Source organism: Spermophilus citellus (genome assembly GCF_964194105.1).
Source record: "Spermophilus citellus genome assembly, chromosome: 18".
NCBI lineage: Eukaryota > Metazoa > Chordata > Mammalia > Rodentia > Sciuridae > Spermophilus > Spermophilus citellus.
The window spans coordinates 7898671-7912003 of NC_138200.1; the positions used below are offsets into that span (position 1 = coordinate 7898671).

Consider the following 13333-nt stretch of genomic DNA (forward strand, 5'->3'; position numbering starts at 1 on the left):
GAAATTATGTGTAAGTTAGTCGGTTAAATCTACCCTCTAGGGACAGTCAATTGCCTAACCAGGCGTTTACACTGCAGCTCTGGTCAGCGAGCACTTACTAAAAAAGTCCACCCTCTGGAGGCAGCTATGACAAGTGCGTTGGCTCTCTTTATTGCCTATCGGTACCAGCAGTTTGGTTAATTGGCGTAATGAAATGTTAGAAATAGATTCTCATTGGTGAGATTAACGGCATCCAAGGGTGGGGATTGGCTGGGATGTGATAAGACTCTCCGTGCTTGCCTGAGCAGGGCATTATGAATCTAGCAAGCCTTGTTGCTTGTGGCCATAGGAAATGGGACCCTGAGTTTGATCCTGAAATGTTTCTCTATACCGGATTTTTCTCACCACTCTTTTGAGGGCTCTCTCTGCCCTGGCCCACTCTCGACCTCTTTCTCCTCAGTACTTTTCCCACCTCCTTTTCCTGGGTTTTTCTCCACGTCCCTTCAGAGTCTGTTCTGATTCTGTCTCCTCTTCCCCTGTGGGACATTTCTCAGTTTGTTTTCTCCAGAGAAGTTAAGGGGAACTAAGGGACAGATACAGAGCTCAGGCTTGGACTGAGGTGGCATAAAAACATGGTTTATTCCAAACACTGCGATGTGGAACAGGAGCGTGGAAGGAAGGTTGGTGGTGAAGTGTGAAGATCCTCCCCTCCACAACCCAGCCCCAGACCCTGCTGGAGATCTGGGAAGAGGAGGCTTTGGTGGGGGGTCTGCTGGGTCATCACTGAAGGATCACAAGGGTTGGGTTTAGAGAGGATGTGGTTGGTGACACTTGGAGTGGTAGGGAGATGGGAAGGGTGGAAGTTTGGGCTTGAGGGGGTTTGGGATCACTGAGGGACAGGGGAAGGTGGGGCTTCCGTTGGAAACAGGTCGTAGGTCAAAGTAGGGAAAAAGCCAACGAGAATGGAAAACAAGGAGGGGTGGGGTGTCAAGGTTTGACATCAAGGGTCACAGTCTGGTTGGGGCACAGTCTGGGGTTCCGGTCACAGTCTGGGGTCGGATGACCATTTTAGGTGTCGGAAGTCACAGTCTGGGGTCAGGGGTTTCTGTGTGGCGGGGCCAAGGTCTGGGGTCACAGTTTGGCGAACGCGTCTCACAGTTTTGAGTCCCGATGGATGAAAGGTTAAAAACGGGCTTCCCCGGAGGCGTGGCTGGGCCGGGGAGCTGCACAGTGATGTGGGGACCACGGCCCCGGGCGTGGGGGCGGGGCGCGGGCGTGGAGTGACCCCCCCACCTCCCGCCCCATCTGGTGACATTAAAAAGCCCTTGTCGGGTTTTAAAAAAAGTCGGGTGGGCTCCATGACCCCCCGCCCCCTCCCGCTCCCTCGCTCTCAGGCTGGGTGAGATCTGGGCAACCAAATCCCCTCTGGCTCGTGGTTCCCCCAATGCAAGAGAGCGCTACTCCAGGCGGGGTACGGTCAGTTCCATTCCTTCCTTCCCAACCCACGCGGGTCCTCTCTCTTGAGCGCGCCCCCTCGGGCCGTGGCCTGCGCTGACCGAGGGGGCAGTGGGGCCCCCTGGGCCGCGTCATACTTCGGACTCGAGGCTGGAGAAGTGCGCCGAGCCTCTGCGGGTGCCCAGATCCCCGCCCCGGTGTCTCCGGTGAGGCGCGGCAGCCAGCGGTGGCCCCCAGTGCGCGGCGTGCGGGCACCGGCGCGCGTGGCGGGAGGGCCCCGTGAGCCTACGCGCGGGGGCCGCGCGGGGACAGGAACTGAGGTCCTCGAGTGAGCGCGAGGTGGGCCCGGGTGGAGGGAGGTCCCAGCCCCCCGCGGTGCGCCGGTGCCGATGGTGATGTGGCGCGGGGGCTGGCGCTCGGTGAGAGGCCCGCGGGCGGTGAGGGTGCGGCCGCGGGCATCCGCAGCGGGCCCGGCGCCGTGGCGGGGGCCCAGCGGCCCAAGGCGGAGGTGGCGGCGCCCACCAACCGCCGTCCAGGCCGTCGTGCGAGCAGCTGAGATGGCGCGGCGGCGGCAGCAGCTCCAGGCTGGCGCAGTGGCGACAGTGCCAGGCAGCTGGACCGCTGCGTGGGGGCAGGTAGTCCCAGCTGCCGGCGCGCCAGCCCCCAAGCTTGTCGACCGACCAGTAGCGGCCGGGTGGCGGCCCCAGACGTTCGGCGTAGGGATAAGGGAAGTCGGCAAACCACCACGGCTCCAAGCCGCCCAGCGATGCGCCGCCCAGGCTCTCCGAGTCCTCCGAGTCCGACGGCGACGGCTCGAGGTCTAGGTAAGGGCAGGGGGGCGGCGCGGCGCGACACGGGGGCGGTGCGGCTGGAGCCCCGCCCGCCGCACCCCCAGCTCCCCCAGTGCCGCCCGCGCCAGGCCCCAGCAGGGGCTGGCTCTCGGGGTCGGAACGCGGCCAGCGCGCCGGCGCCGGCGGGCTCTCGTCCTCGAAGGCCAGGCGGCAGAGCGGTGGCCCGACGCCGGTAGCCGCGGCGGCGGGGGGCGCGGGCGGCGACGGGAAGCCAGGAAAGGAGCCCGCGGGTGGCTCGGCCGGGTCCTTGTCGCGCACGATGGCAAAGTAGGAGGGCGGTGGCTTCTGTGGGGGCTGCGCAGCCGGAGGGGACATCGGGCGCCCGGCCGCACCCCGGGGCGCGGAGCGCGCCTCGCTCAAGCCTAGGCCCTGTGGTTCGATGGGGCCGTAGTACCGGTGGAAGCCGTCGGCCAGGCCCACGCCTCCCGGCGGCCCTGCGCCCTTGGCCCGGCGCCAGCGGTCCACGGCAGCGCGCTCTCGGGGCACGAATGGCGCGGGGCCCGGAGCCTGCCGCGCAGTGGGGTACGCGGGGCTGGGCAGAGGCTGAGGAGGCGGAGGGGGCTTGGCTGGCGGAGGAGCGGCCTCGGCACTGCAGCAGCTGTACATGCCCTGTGTGGCGGGTGAGAGAATGGGGTCAGCGCAGGATGCAAGGACATCTGCCCTCCCTTGGGGGTGCTTCCCTCCTCTCCAGGCCTCTGCCTGGGACCCTTCCACTACCATTAGTCCCTGTCTTTCTTCCCACATCTACGCCTGCGTCACCACGTTCTTCCCTTCCTTCCTCAACTCTGCCGGTACCTCCCGGTCTCCGCGGGTCTCCTCCCGCTGCATACCCTGGAGAAGGCCAACAGGAAGTCCATGCGGTGGGTGGGCCCCAGACAGTGCCTCAGGCGCCAGTAGACCAGGTGTTCCCAGGCGAAGACCAGCAGGGAGAGGCCCATGGCCACTAGGAGCATGTAGAATACACCCGCCATGTTGTCGATGTCCAGCTTACTGCTCATCACCTCGATTTTGTCATTGTGGCAGATCCCAGAGAGCCACAGCCTCTCCAGCATCTCGATCTCATCTGGGGAAGGTGGGGTCAGAGGTCACCTGCTATGAATACCCTCTCAGGATCCTCCCCCCTCTGTTATGGGAGTCCACGCCCCCCAGCCCTTCATCTAGCAGACCCTGGTGTCAAGGTCCCCAATCTCTCCTTCCCCAGGTCCCAGGGGTCCCATTCTCCCGCCTCCCATGTGAAAATGGAAGTCCCTGCAGGCAGTCCCACCATCCCCCAGGAACTGCAGCAGTGCCAGGTCGATGGGCCGTTTCCAGCGGGAGCCCTTGTGCAGGGCGATGCCATAGCCTGTGGTGGCGAAGACCTTGCCGGAGCCTATGGTGACAAGCTTGCAGCCCTCATCCTTGCGGGCCATGTAGTTGAGCACTGCTGCATCATAAATGAAAGCGTCCAGCTTCCTGAGGACAGGGGGCATGAAGGCAGCGTGAGTCCCATTCCTTTGCCATCATGACCCAGCCCAGAAGCTCTCTCACCCCTAACCACCAGTCCCTCCAAATCTTAACGACCTGGAGCTCTTGAGCAAAGACAAAGCTCTCTTGTGCTTTAGTTTCAACCTCTGTAAAATGGGCATAATTGCAATATCTCCAGTCCAGAGTTTTTGCAAAGGCTGGATGATGCTTGATGCAAAGGAGGCGCTGGAGAAATGTTAACTGTGACTTTTGATGAAATAATGAACTGTTTTTAATTTTCACTGTAGCCCTCCTGAGAAAATCCTATATATATATATATATATATATATATATATATATATATATATATATATATTTTTTTTTTTTTTTTTTAAGTAGAAAACCTATTTTTCAAAATGGTTCTAGGGGCTGGGGGTGTAGATCAGGAATAGAGTACTTGTCTAACATGAGTGAGGCCCTGAATTCAACCCCTAGTACCCCTAGAATTTTACAATAAAATAAAATGAATAAGAATTTTAAAATACATAAATAAAAGGGTCCTGCACTTTAAAGAGGAGGATTGAGGCTTCAAAGAGAGAATGATAATAATAATGTGAATGACTGCTTATGTTGCACATAGACTACACCAGGCATGATCTATCTAACCTGGAAATCCAGCTAATCCTCACAACATCCCTCTGAGATAGAAACTATGATGTCCATTTGTTTTCAGATGAGGAAACACAGGCCCAGAAACATACCTTAACATACTTGGGTCCTCCCCCCAGGCCCTATTTTCTAAAACTTGGGGGGATGAGAAGCAGGGGTATGGGATTGGTTCTCATGGATGAGACACTGTGGCCCACACCAAGCATCACTCTTCCACAACTGTGGCCAGTCTGTACTAATCTCCATGATTACTGAACTCATCTCAACCTCTCCCAGGAGACTGAAGCCCCAGGGAGCAGGGTCCCAGTGGGTCTCATTCCCACATGGCCAGGGCACAGTTCCTGACACATACAAGGCAGCTGATAAATATCATCAGAATAAATGAATGAGTGAATAAATGAGTCCAGGCCAGGGAACACTGTGTAACGATTCTGTGATATCAGATAAATGTTTATGATCTGTCCAATGAAGGCATCCAGGATGTATTAACACAAAACTAGCCCTGGAATTCCATTTAGAATATGACCTCATATTTATTTATTTTTTAATGACAGGCAGTGGGGTGAAATTCTGGTCATTTCCTCTGCAGACACCAGACAAGTCCTGAGAGGGAGGTACCCGTCTGTCTAGCCTAGCATTGTCCGAAAGAACCGTCTGCCATTTTGGGATATTCCAGTGTGACTGCCCGACAGGGCAGCCACTAGCCACATATACCTCTTCAGCACCTGAAGTGTGACCAGTGGGATGAAAAGATGGAATTTTAAGTTTATTTAATTTAAAATGAAACAGTGTTGGAGAGTGCAAGGGCCCAGGGAGTACAAGGTAGGCAATGACACAAGCCTGGAGCCTGGGTTGCAGAGAAAGGAAAGGGTCTTCCAGGGAAGAATGCTTAACCTTGACTTTTGAATTGCTAGCCTGTTTTTTCTGTTTTCAGTGGTGCTGGGGGTTGAACCTGGGGCCTCTGAGTATACACACACACACACACAGTTAGGCAGGCTTTCTACCAGAACCCTTAGCCTATCAGCTGGTGTAAATCCCTGTGACCAAAAACTCAGAAAAGCTCTGACCGCACACTAACATGGTCACACATAAATGCCTGAAGTGTGTGGGAATGAGGAAAAAAGGCTGAATTAGTCCATGCCCCCGACCCGGACAGGGGAGACAGACTGGGAGCAGCTGCCCCAAATTGAATGGACAGAGCAGAAGCAGAGTTGGGGTGGAGCAAAGAACACAGAGTTTGAGAATTAGCAGGGTCTCGGGGAGAGCAGTCACTGTCCAGTCCCGAGGCTGGAGAGTGGGGTCTGGGTTGGTTTTCTGTAGATCCAAAAGGGCAGGAGATCCCTGCTGGCATCAGAAATGGACGTGCAGGCAAGAAAAATACCGCCACTGCCTGTGGGCGCTTTTGCCTTGCAGGGAAACTATAATTTCTCTCTAGGTTTCTCTTTGTTTAGGAAAATGCCCTTGGGGGCGAAAGGTGAATTGCACTCCACTTTTGAGTGGGAAGAATTTGGAGTTTCCAGAGTCAGCCTGAAGAGGAGGAAGGGAGGGGCTATGGACTAGAATGAGATGGAAGGAGATCGTCAAGGGTCCTTAAGGAAATGGGGGCAGAGGGAGAGCCTGAAGAGCCTTTAGAGAAAACTAAAAGTTAAGGCTTTCAGTGGTGGAAATAACTGAGGGAATTTTAGGAAGGTGGAATCAAATGATGTTCACTTGTTTTTTGTGTTTTGTTTTTGCTTTGGGGATGGAACTCAGGACCTTGAATATGCCAGGCACGCACTCCACCACTGAGCTGCACCTCAGCCCAGCATTCATTTTAAATTGTTTGCTCAGTTGTTCTGGGATCTAGTGCCTAGCCCCTACCACCTCCCAAACCTAAATCGGTATTAAAACTCAGCTATTTGCCAGGTGTGGTGGTGGCATGCCTGCATCCCAGTGACTCAGGAGGCTGAAGCAGGAGGATTGCAAATTTGAGGCCAGCCTCAGCAATTTAGAGAGGCCCTAAGCAACTTGTCTCAAAAAATAATCTCTGGGGATGTGGCTCCGTGGTTAAGTGCCCCTGGATTCAATCCCCAGCACCAAAAAACTAACCCTCAGCTGTTTCCTACAGCTTTGGTTGGGGTACAAGTTTGGAGAAAAATAAAAATTCCCTGCCTCTCTCTTCTTCAGTGTTTATTTCCACTCTGTCATCTTCGATCTAGTGCCTGTCCCTCCTCAGCTCACCACCCTCCCCTGACTCTCTACCCAGTATGACTTGAGTTATTTGGGCTTCAAGGCCCAGGCCATTGGACATCTCCTCACCCCTCCTTACCCCTCTGCCCCCATGCCCCTCCATTGCTTTGGGCGAGGCACACTGGTCTTCCTGCTGTACCTGGAACAGGTACAGCTTCCTGCTGCTTGAGGGCCTTAGCACGGGCTGTTCCCCCTGCTGGAACATTCTTCTCCCAGATAGCCACTGCCTCAACCCCTCACTCCTTCAAAGGTCTGTTCAAAAGACACCTTCTCAAGCCCCTTACCTAATACTGCAGCCCGTAGCCCCCTCCCAGGTCTTGCAAACGCTTTCACCCTGCCCTGACTTGGTGATAAGCACTTAACCCCTATGCCTCAGAACACGCCAGCCAACGTTTTTATCTGTTCACTGTACTGCCTGTCTCTCCCCACTGGATTTTCATCCCACGAGGGCAGAGACTTTGCCTTTCTGGTTTAAAACTGCATCCACAGGGTCTAGAACAGCATCTGGTATACATGAAGTACTTAATAAAGACTGGCTGAGTAAGCTGGGCATGGTGTGCTGTCGGTCCCAGCTACGGGAGACTGGCAGAAGGATCTCTTGAGCCCAGGAATTTGAGGCCAGCCTGGGCAACAGAGAGATCCTGTCTCAAGGAAAAAAAAAAAGCGGCTGAGTGAATGAATTCAGGCTGGACGGTGGGCTGGGCCCTGGAGCGGAGAGGTAAGACCTCATTCCATGGAAAAGTGGCCAAGAGGAGTCCTCCTCAGAAAAAAGCAAGAGGAAAACAAGAGACACTTTCAAGGAGTGTACAGGGAAGGTGTGTGTGTGTGTGTGTGTGTGTGTGTGTGTGTGTGTGTGTGTGTATTTGTGTCTTTCCTATTTTAAAAGAAATAAAAATAATGCCTGCTTTAGGGAAAGGGGACTTGAGGTTTGTGCAGCTCCTTTGTGAGTGGGGAACTGAACATGGCTCATGGATGGGCCCCGGGACAGGCTGGGTGCTTTATTTCCTGGTAGGAGATGCACATCCTTCCTCTCTTGTGAGGTCACGCGCCCTCCCAGCAGCCAGAGCCCTTGTGCCTTGCTGGGAGGGTGGCACTTTCCAGTGCTGTCCACTGGGGTAACCACTTGCCACATCTGGCTATTTACATCAGAATTTTAATTAAAAATCACATTCCTTTGTCACACCAAGCACATTCAATAGCTGGGGACTGCCCGTGGGGCTGCACAAGTCTAGAACCTTCCCATGGTTGCAGAAATGTTCTGTCTGTTGGAGATACCTGCCTGTCACTGGAGTCTGCTCGGGGCACACACGTGCCTGTCTCCTAGTCTGGAATGAAAGCTCCAGGGACTTTGATCTGTTCACTGCTAGACCCCAGCACTCTGGCTTAAGAAGACCTTAATGAATATTTACTGGGTGCACGAATGAATGCCTTTTAACTTCCATGTCATTAAGGGTTATCTTGTCAAGGAGATCATGGCTTATTATTTTCTTCTTTGTTCCTCTCTATATTAAAAAAATATATATCCCAAGGGCCGGGGTTGTGGCTCAGTGGTAGAGCACTTGCCTAGCATGTATGAGGCACTGGGTTCAATTCTCAGCACTGCATATAAATGAATAAAATAAAGTCCACCGACAACAAAGAATATACCAAAAACTGTGGGGAGCCATTCTGACACGTGATTGGGTGACTCCCGTTAAGGGCCTGAGGCGCTCTGGCTGTGTCGGAGCTATCCCGACCCTTTCCTGATGAGAGAGTGTGGGGGTGTGCCTGACCACTGACCCTGGGGACCCAATCACTGACCCTGACCTTGGAGTGCAGCCCCCCCTCAACCTTCATTGGATGGAATTCTCCCCTGAATCTCTTGTCCCCCAAATAAAAGGCTCTCTCTCTCTCCTGCTAGCCCTGAGTAATCCTCGCTGCCCTGCTGGGCGGCTAGAGGCGGGAACCAGGGAGGCGAGCCGTCTCGGACCTAGCAATGTAAAATAAGGTACTGGTTTGTGTGTTTTATTTTGATCTCTTCTAACTAACTTAATGCCTAGAACCTCATTAATGAAACCACTGCGCAGGCTGCGTGGTAGAAAAAACTACGTGTGTGTGTGTGTATCCCAAGAAAAGACAACAAAAAAATTCCCCCCAAAACACCATCATTGGAATTCCAGGAAAAATATGGTTTAGATCACCCTACAGTAAAGTTCAGCAACCCTGCTCAGCACTCATAAGCTTACCACTTCCAGAATTCTAGACCTCCATTCCCAAATGGGAACAGATACAGAGGATTACTGGACATCAGATAAAGATACAAAATGGATAAATGGGGGAGGGGGAGGGAGCTTTGGTGGAAACAGTGAAGATGAGAAAATATCTTAAAAGTAAAAAACTATAATGTCAGAAAAATAAGATACTACAACTTTGAACCATGATAGGATTCTGTAAAATAGCATAATATGAAATTCACAAAATACTATAAAAGTCCAGAGACCAAAAAAAGAGTTGTTAAAAATTAATAATATACTTGACTGAGGATGTTGCTTAGCAGTAGAGTGCTTGCCTAGTATGTGTGAGGCCCTGGGTTCAATCCTTAAGCCCCACCACAAAATGTGTGTGTGTGTGTGTTGTATGAAATAGTAGAAATGAAAAGCTTAATAAAAGGGTAAAAGAAAAATGAAAATCTTGTAGGAAGGATCAGAGAAAAATAAGAAAAAGGATAAAAGAAATGGACATTCTGAGAATTTAATATCAAATTAATATGAACCAAAAAAAAAAAAAACAGGGAAATGAATGAGAAGGAAGAAACCGTTCATAAAAGAATTCAAGAAAAACAAATTTCCTCAAAACAAATGGCATGAGAATACAACTGAAATGCAAACAGATCAAGGCATGTTGTTAATAAATGTCAGTATCTGAGGACAAGGGAAAGAACGAACAGACCATACACAAAGGCTTGGAAGTCTGAATAATTTGGGGTTCCTCTCCAGTAATACTGGACAGTAGAACACAATGGAGTCATACTTCCAAATCCTTAGAGGAAATGATCTCTACTGCAGAATTCTATACCTAGCCAGGCTGTCTACTCAGTATGAGGACAAAGACTTTTCAGATATGCAATATCTCCAAAAATATTTCTCCTATATGCCTTTTGTCTGGATGTTTAAAAGCACAAGGGAGCAAAACCCAGGTAAAGTAACAATCTGTGATTCCACAGAATCCAAACTAGGAGCAGGCTAGAAGGCCAAGAGAGACCTCTTCAGTAAAAGGAAATTAAGAGAGCATTTGATGCTTCTGAACATAAAAAGAGATTCAGGTAGTTAACAGAGAATTTGGGTTTGAATTAATTAAGCACAAAGAAAACTCAGCCACTAAGCAACTGAAGGGGGAAAAAAAAAGACAATTATTAACTCCAGAAAAAAAAAAATCAAAGAATTGTGTAGGAGAGGAATGTAATCATGGTTTACTACTTGTGGCAGCTGGGAGAGCATTTACATAGTCATAACATGTAAACACTGAATATTCATCTAGTCAGAATCACAATGTGGGAGGCTGGAAGGATTTAAATAAGAGCATGAGTATGTGCCTTCCATAGTGAGAAGTGGATGGAAAATGCCTAAAACTGAAAAAAAAAAAAAATCTAGAGGTAGCAGTACAAAAATGGTATTTAGAGAAATAGCAAAATGTTACAATGAAAAAGGTGAAAGCAAATTCTTCCAGGTGGGGGACATGGGAGGTAAGCAGATGGGGGCCTGTTGTTTTTCATTTCAAAAAATCTTATATTTTACTTTCTAAACTGTGTGGATGGACAACTGATAAAAATAGAACTAAAAATTAGAAAAAATGTAAAAGGGATACTGGGGGAAAAAAAAGAACTCAGCAGAAGCAGGAAATCAGAGCAAGAGGTGACAATGAGAAACACAGAGGTGTCCTTTGTGAATTGGGAGGGGGCAGGGGAGCAGCTCTGGGTTTCTCACTGTGTACACAAGGCAGTGCAGCCCAGAGGCTGGGAGCCTGGGCTGCAGAAGCAGCTTAGGGTTCAAGTCCCAGCCCTGGTGATTAGCAGCCGTGGGAATCTTGCTGTGCTTGTTTCTAATAATATTAATCTAAAATGGTCATGAAAGAGGCAATCAAATTAAAATGAGGGGCTGGGGTTGTGGCTCAGAGGAAGAGCACTTGCCTAGCATGTGTGAGGCACTGGGTTCGATCCTCACCACCACATAAAACTAAAATAAAGGTATTGTGTCCACACACAACAAAAAAAATGTTTAAAAATTATTTTTAATTAAAAAAAAATAAAATGAGGTCACAGGGTGGGCCCTAAATCAATAAGACTGGTGTCCTGATAAAAAGGGGAAGTTTGGACACAGAAGCACTTAAAAGGAAAATAATCTGAAGAGACACAGAGAGGACACAGCCACCTGTGAGCCAAGGAGAGAGAGGCTTGGAGGGATCCTTCTCTCCCAACCCCCCACGATACCAGGACTTCCAGCCTCCAGAATGACAGGCCAAAAAATATGCCATCACAGTAGCCCCAGCAAACTAATCATGAGCTAAAATGAGTTAGAGCAGACTTGGAATATAATAAACACTATAGTAAATTAAAAAGACAGTGGGAATGAGACCAAGGGTTGGCAAGGATGTGGAACAGGTGGAACACTTGTACTGCCCATGAGAGTGTGAGCTGCCACAAGCACTCTGGAAAACACCTGGCAGAATCCATCACAGCTGAGCATGTCCCTCCCTTGACCCAGCTGATCCATCGATGGGAGCAACCCCCCCCCACACAAAAAAAATGAAGGTATACATCCTCCCAATACTTACTATAGTAGCCTGTTCATAATGGCCAAACTCTAGAAATGACCCAAATGTCCTCTAACAGCAGAATGGAAGAGTTTGTGGTATATTCACTTAAGGGTATACACAATGGCACACACAGCAAAAAGCCAGCGACCAGGTAACAATGTTGAGAAAAAGACACAAAAGACATTATGTACCCTGTTTGATTCTGTTAAGATGATGTTCAAGCCAGGCGCAGTACTGTGCCTGAAATCCCAGTGGCTTGGGAGGCTGAGACAGGAAGATCAAGAGTTCAAAGCCAGCTTCAGCAACTCAGTGAGACCCTATCTCTGGTAAAATATAAAATACAAAAAGGGCGTGGGGGTGGGGGGGCTCCATGGTTGAGTGCCCAGTTCTGGTACTGGTTCAATTCCCAGTAAGAAAGGAAGGAAGGAAGGAAGGAAGGAAGGAAGGAAGGAGGGAGGGAGGGAAGGAGGGGAGGAAGGAAGGGCAAAGGAGAGCTTTTCCGGGAGCTGGAAAGATTTCCATACCTTCCTCTGGTCCCATGGGTGCATGTGCATGTATAAACAATCAATGGGTGGTCCACTTTTTTGTAGTTTGCTCTTCCTCACTGTATGTATACTATATCTCAATTTTAAAAAAGGATGATGATAATCTATAAAAAGACATGGAATGAGGTCTCCAAGCTATTTTTACTCAGTAAAAGCCGGGAATGTGGTTGACATTTGTATGGGGACAGAGGCATACAGGTATCCTTGGTTCTCCAAAGTCAGAGAGGGGGACAGATTCATTTTGTGAGATGGGCAGTTTCCCTGGCTAGTCACTTTCTCACTCTTGCTACCCAAAACTCAGGAACCAAGTGGATTTGGAAAGTGGGGTCTGAATTCTTGCTCCCTAAGGCCAAGGACAAAGTGTGAGGCATCCCTGTGGATGAGAGGAGGCTGTTTGTAACCAAGCCTCCCCCTGGCAGGTGCTAGTGAGGTCAGGGTGGCTCCGTGAGCAGAGCTGGGAAAAACAGTCTCTGCTTTGCCCAAGAGAGGATCTGGGATTCCCAGGAGCCTTCCAGGAGGGAGGAGCTGGGGAAGGAAACGGTAGAAGTGGGAAGCAGGGAGATGAGCAATGAGTCAGCGCTGGCTGGGGAGAATACTCTGGGGGGTGAGTAAGGAAGTGAAAAAGTCTCCCAGGGGCCGGGGGTGGTCAGATGCCTCTCATGTCTTCTGTTTGTGATGACCACTATGACACTTTTCATTTAGGTAATGCAGACCTGGGCTGTCTGATGCGGTGACCTCACACTGCCCGTGGCTCTGAGCACTTGAGACGGGAGGTTCTGGACTGGTGGGTGCTGTGGGTATGAAATGCACACTGCATTTCAAAGACTGCATGTGAGAAAAGCTTGGGTAAAAGGTCTCAACCATGTTGCATTGATTATGTGTCAAAGTAATATACTGGACATATTGGGACAAGTAAAATATATTATGAAAATTAATTTCACCTGCTTCTTTTTATGTCTCTTAATGTGGCCACTGGAAAACAGCACTACCCGAGGCTTGTGGCATATCTATTGGCCAGTGCGGGCAGAGCTTGGCCAGTCTTCAGGCCCCTCCCTGTCTCCCCACCACACACAGTGGAGGCCTTCTGGGTTCCAGTTCTGGTTCATAGATTCTGAACTTGGGATGACACACTAGGACCAGTCAGATGGTCTAAGGAAGTGAATTAAATCAGCAAAGAGGAGCTTAAAGCCAGGGTGAACCTGAGAAACCCAGGAACTTACAGAATTCCCAGAAGCGGGCACTGGAGACAATGTTATATAGGTCCTGAGGAGCTTGGAAAAACTTTGGATGAAATCTGAGGTTGGGGAAGGAAAAGGAAGGAAAGAGGAAGAAGTACAAGTAAGAGAAAGAGCAAGAGAGGGTGGGGGAGAT

At 50.4% G+C, this 13333-nt stretch overlaps 1 protein-coding gene across 1 annotated transcript in view; it reads right to left on the bottom strand.

Moving 5' to 3' along the window:
* Positions 1 to 610: 610 nt before the first annotated feature.
* GRIN2D (glutamate ionotropic receptor NMDA type subunit 2D) overlaps positions 611 to 13333 on the bottom strand; it is a 36953-nt gene continuing 24230 nt past the window's right edge. Inside the window, exons 12-14 of the mRNA XM_081275207.1 lie at positions 3550 to 3737; positions 3116 to 3348; positions 611 to 2894 (exon numbers count right to left, since the gene is read on the bottom strand). Of these exons, the coding sequence (XP_081131333.1) occupies positions 1566 to 2894; positions 3116 to 3348; positions 3550 to 3737 (1750 nt within the window). The 3' untranslated portion in view covers positions 611 to 1565. The remainder of the gene's footprint in view (positions 2895 to 3115; positions 3349 to 3549; positions 3738 to 13333) is intronic.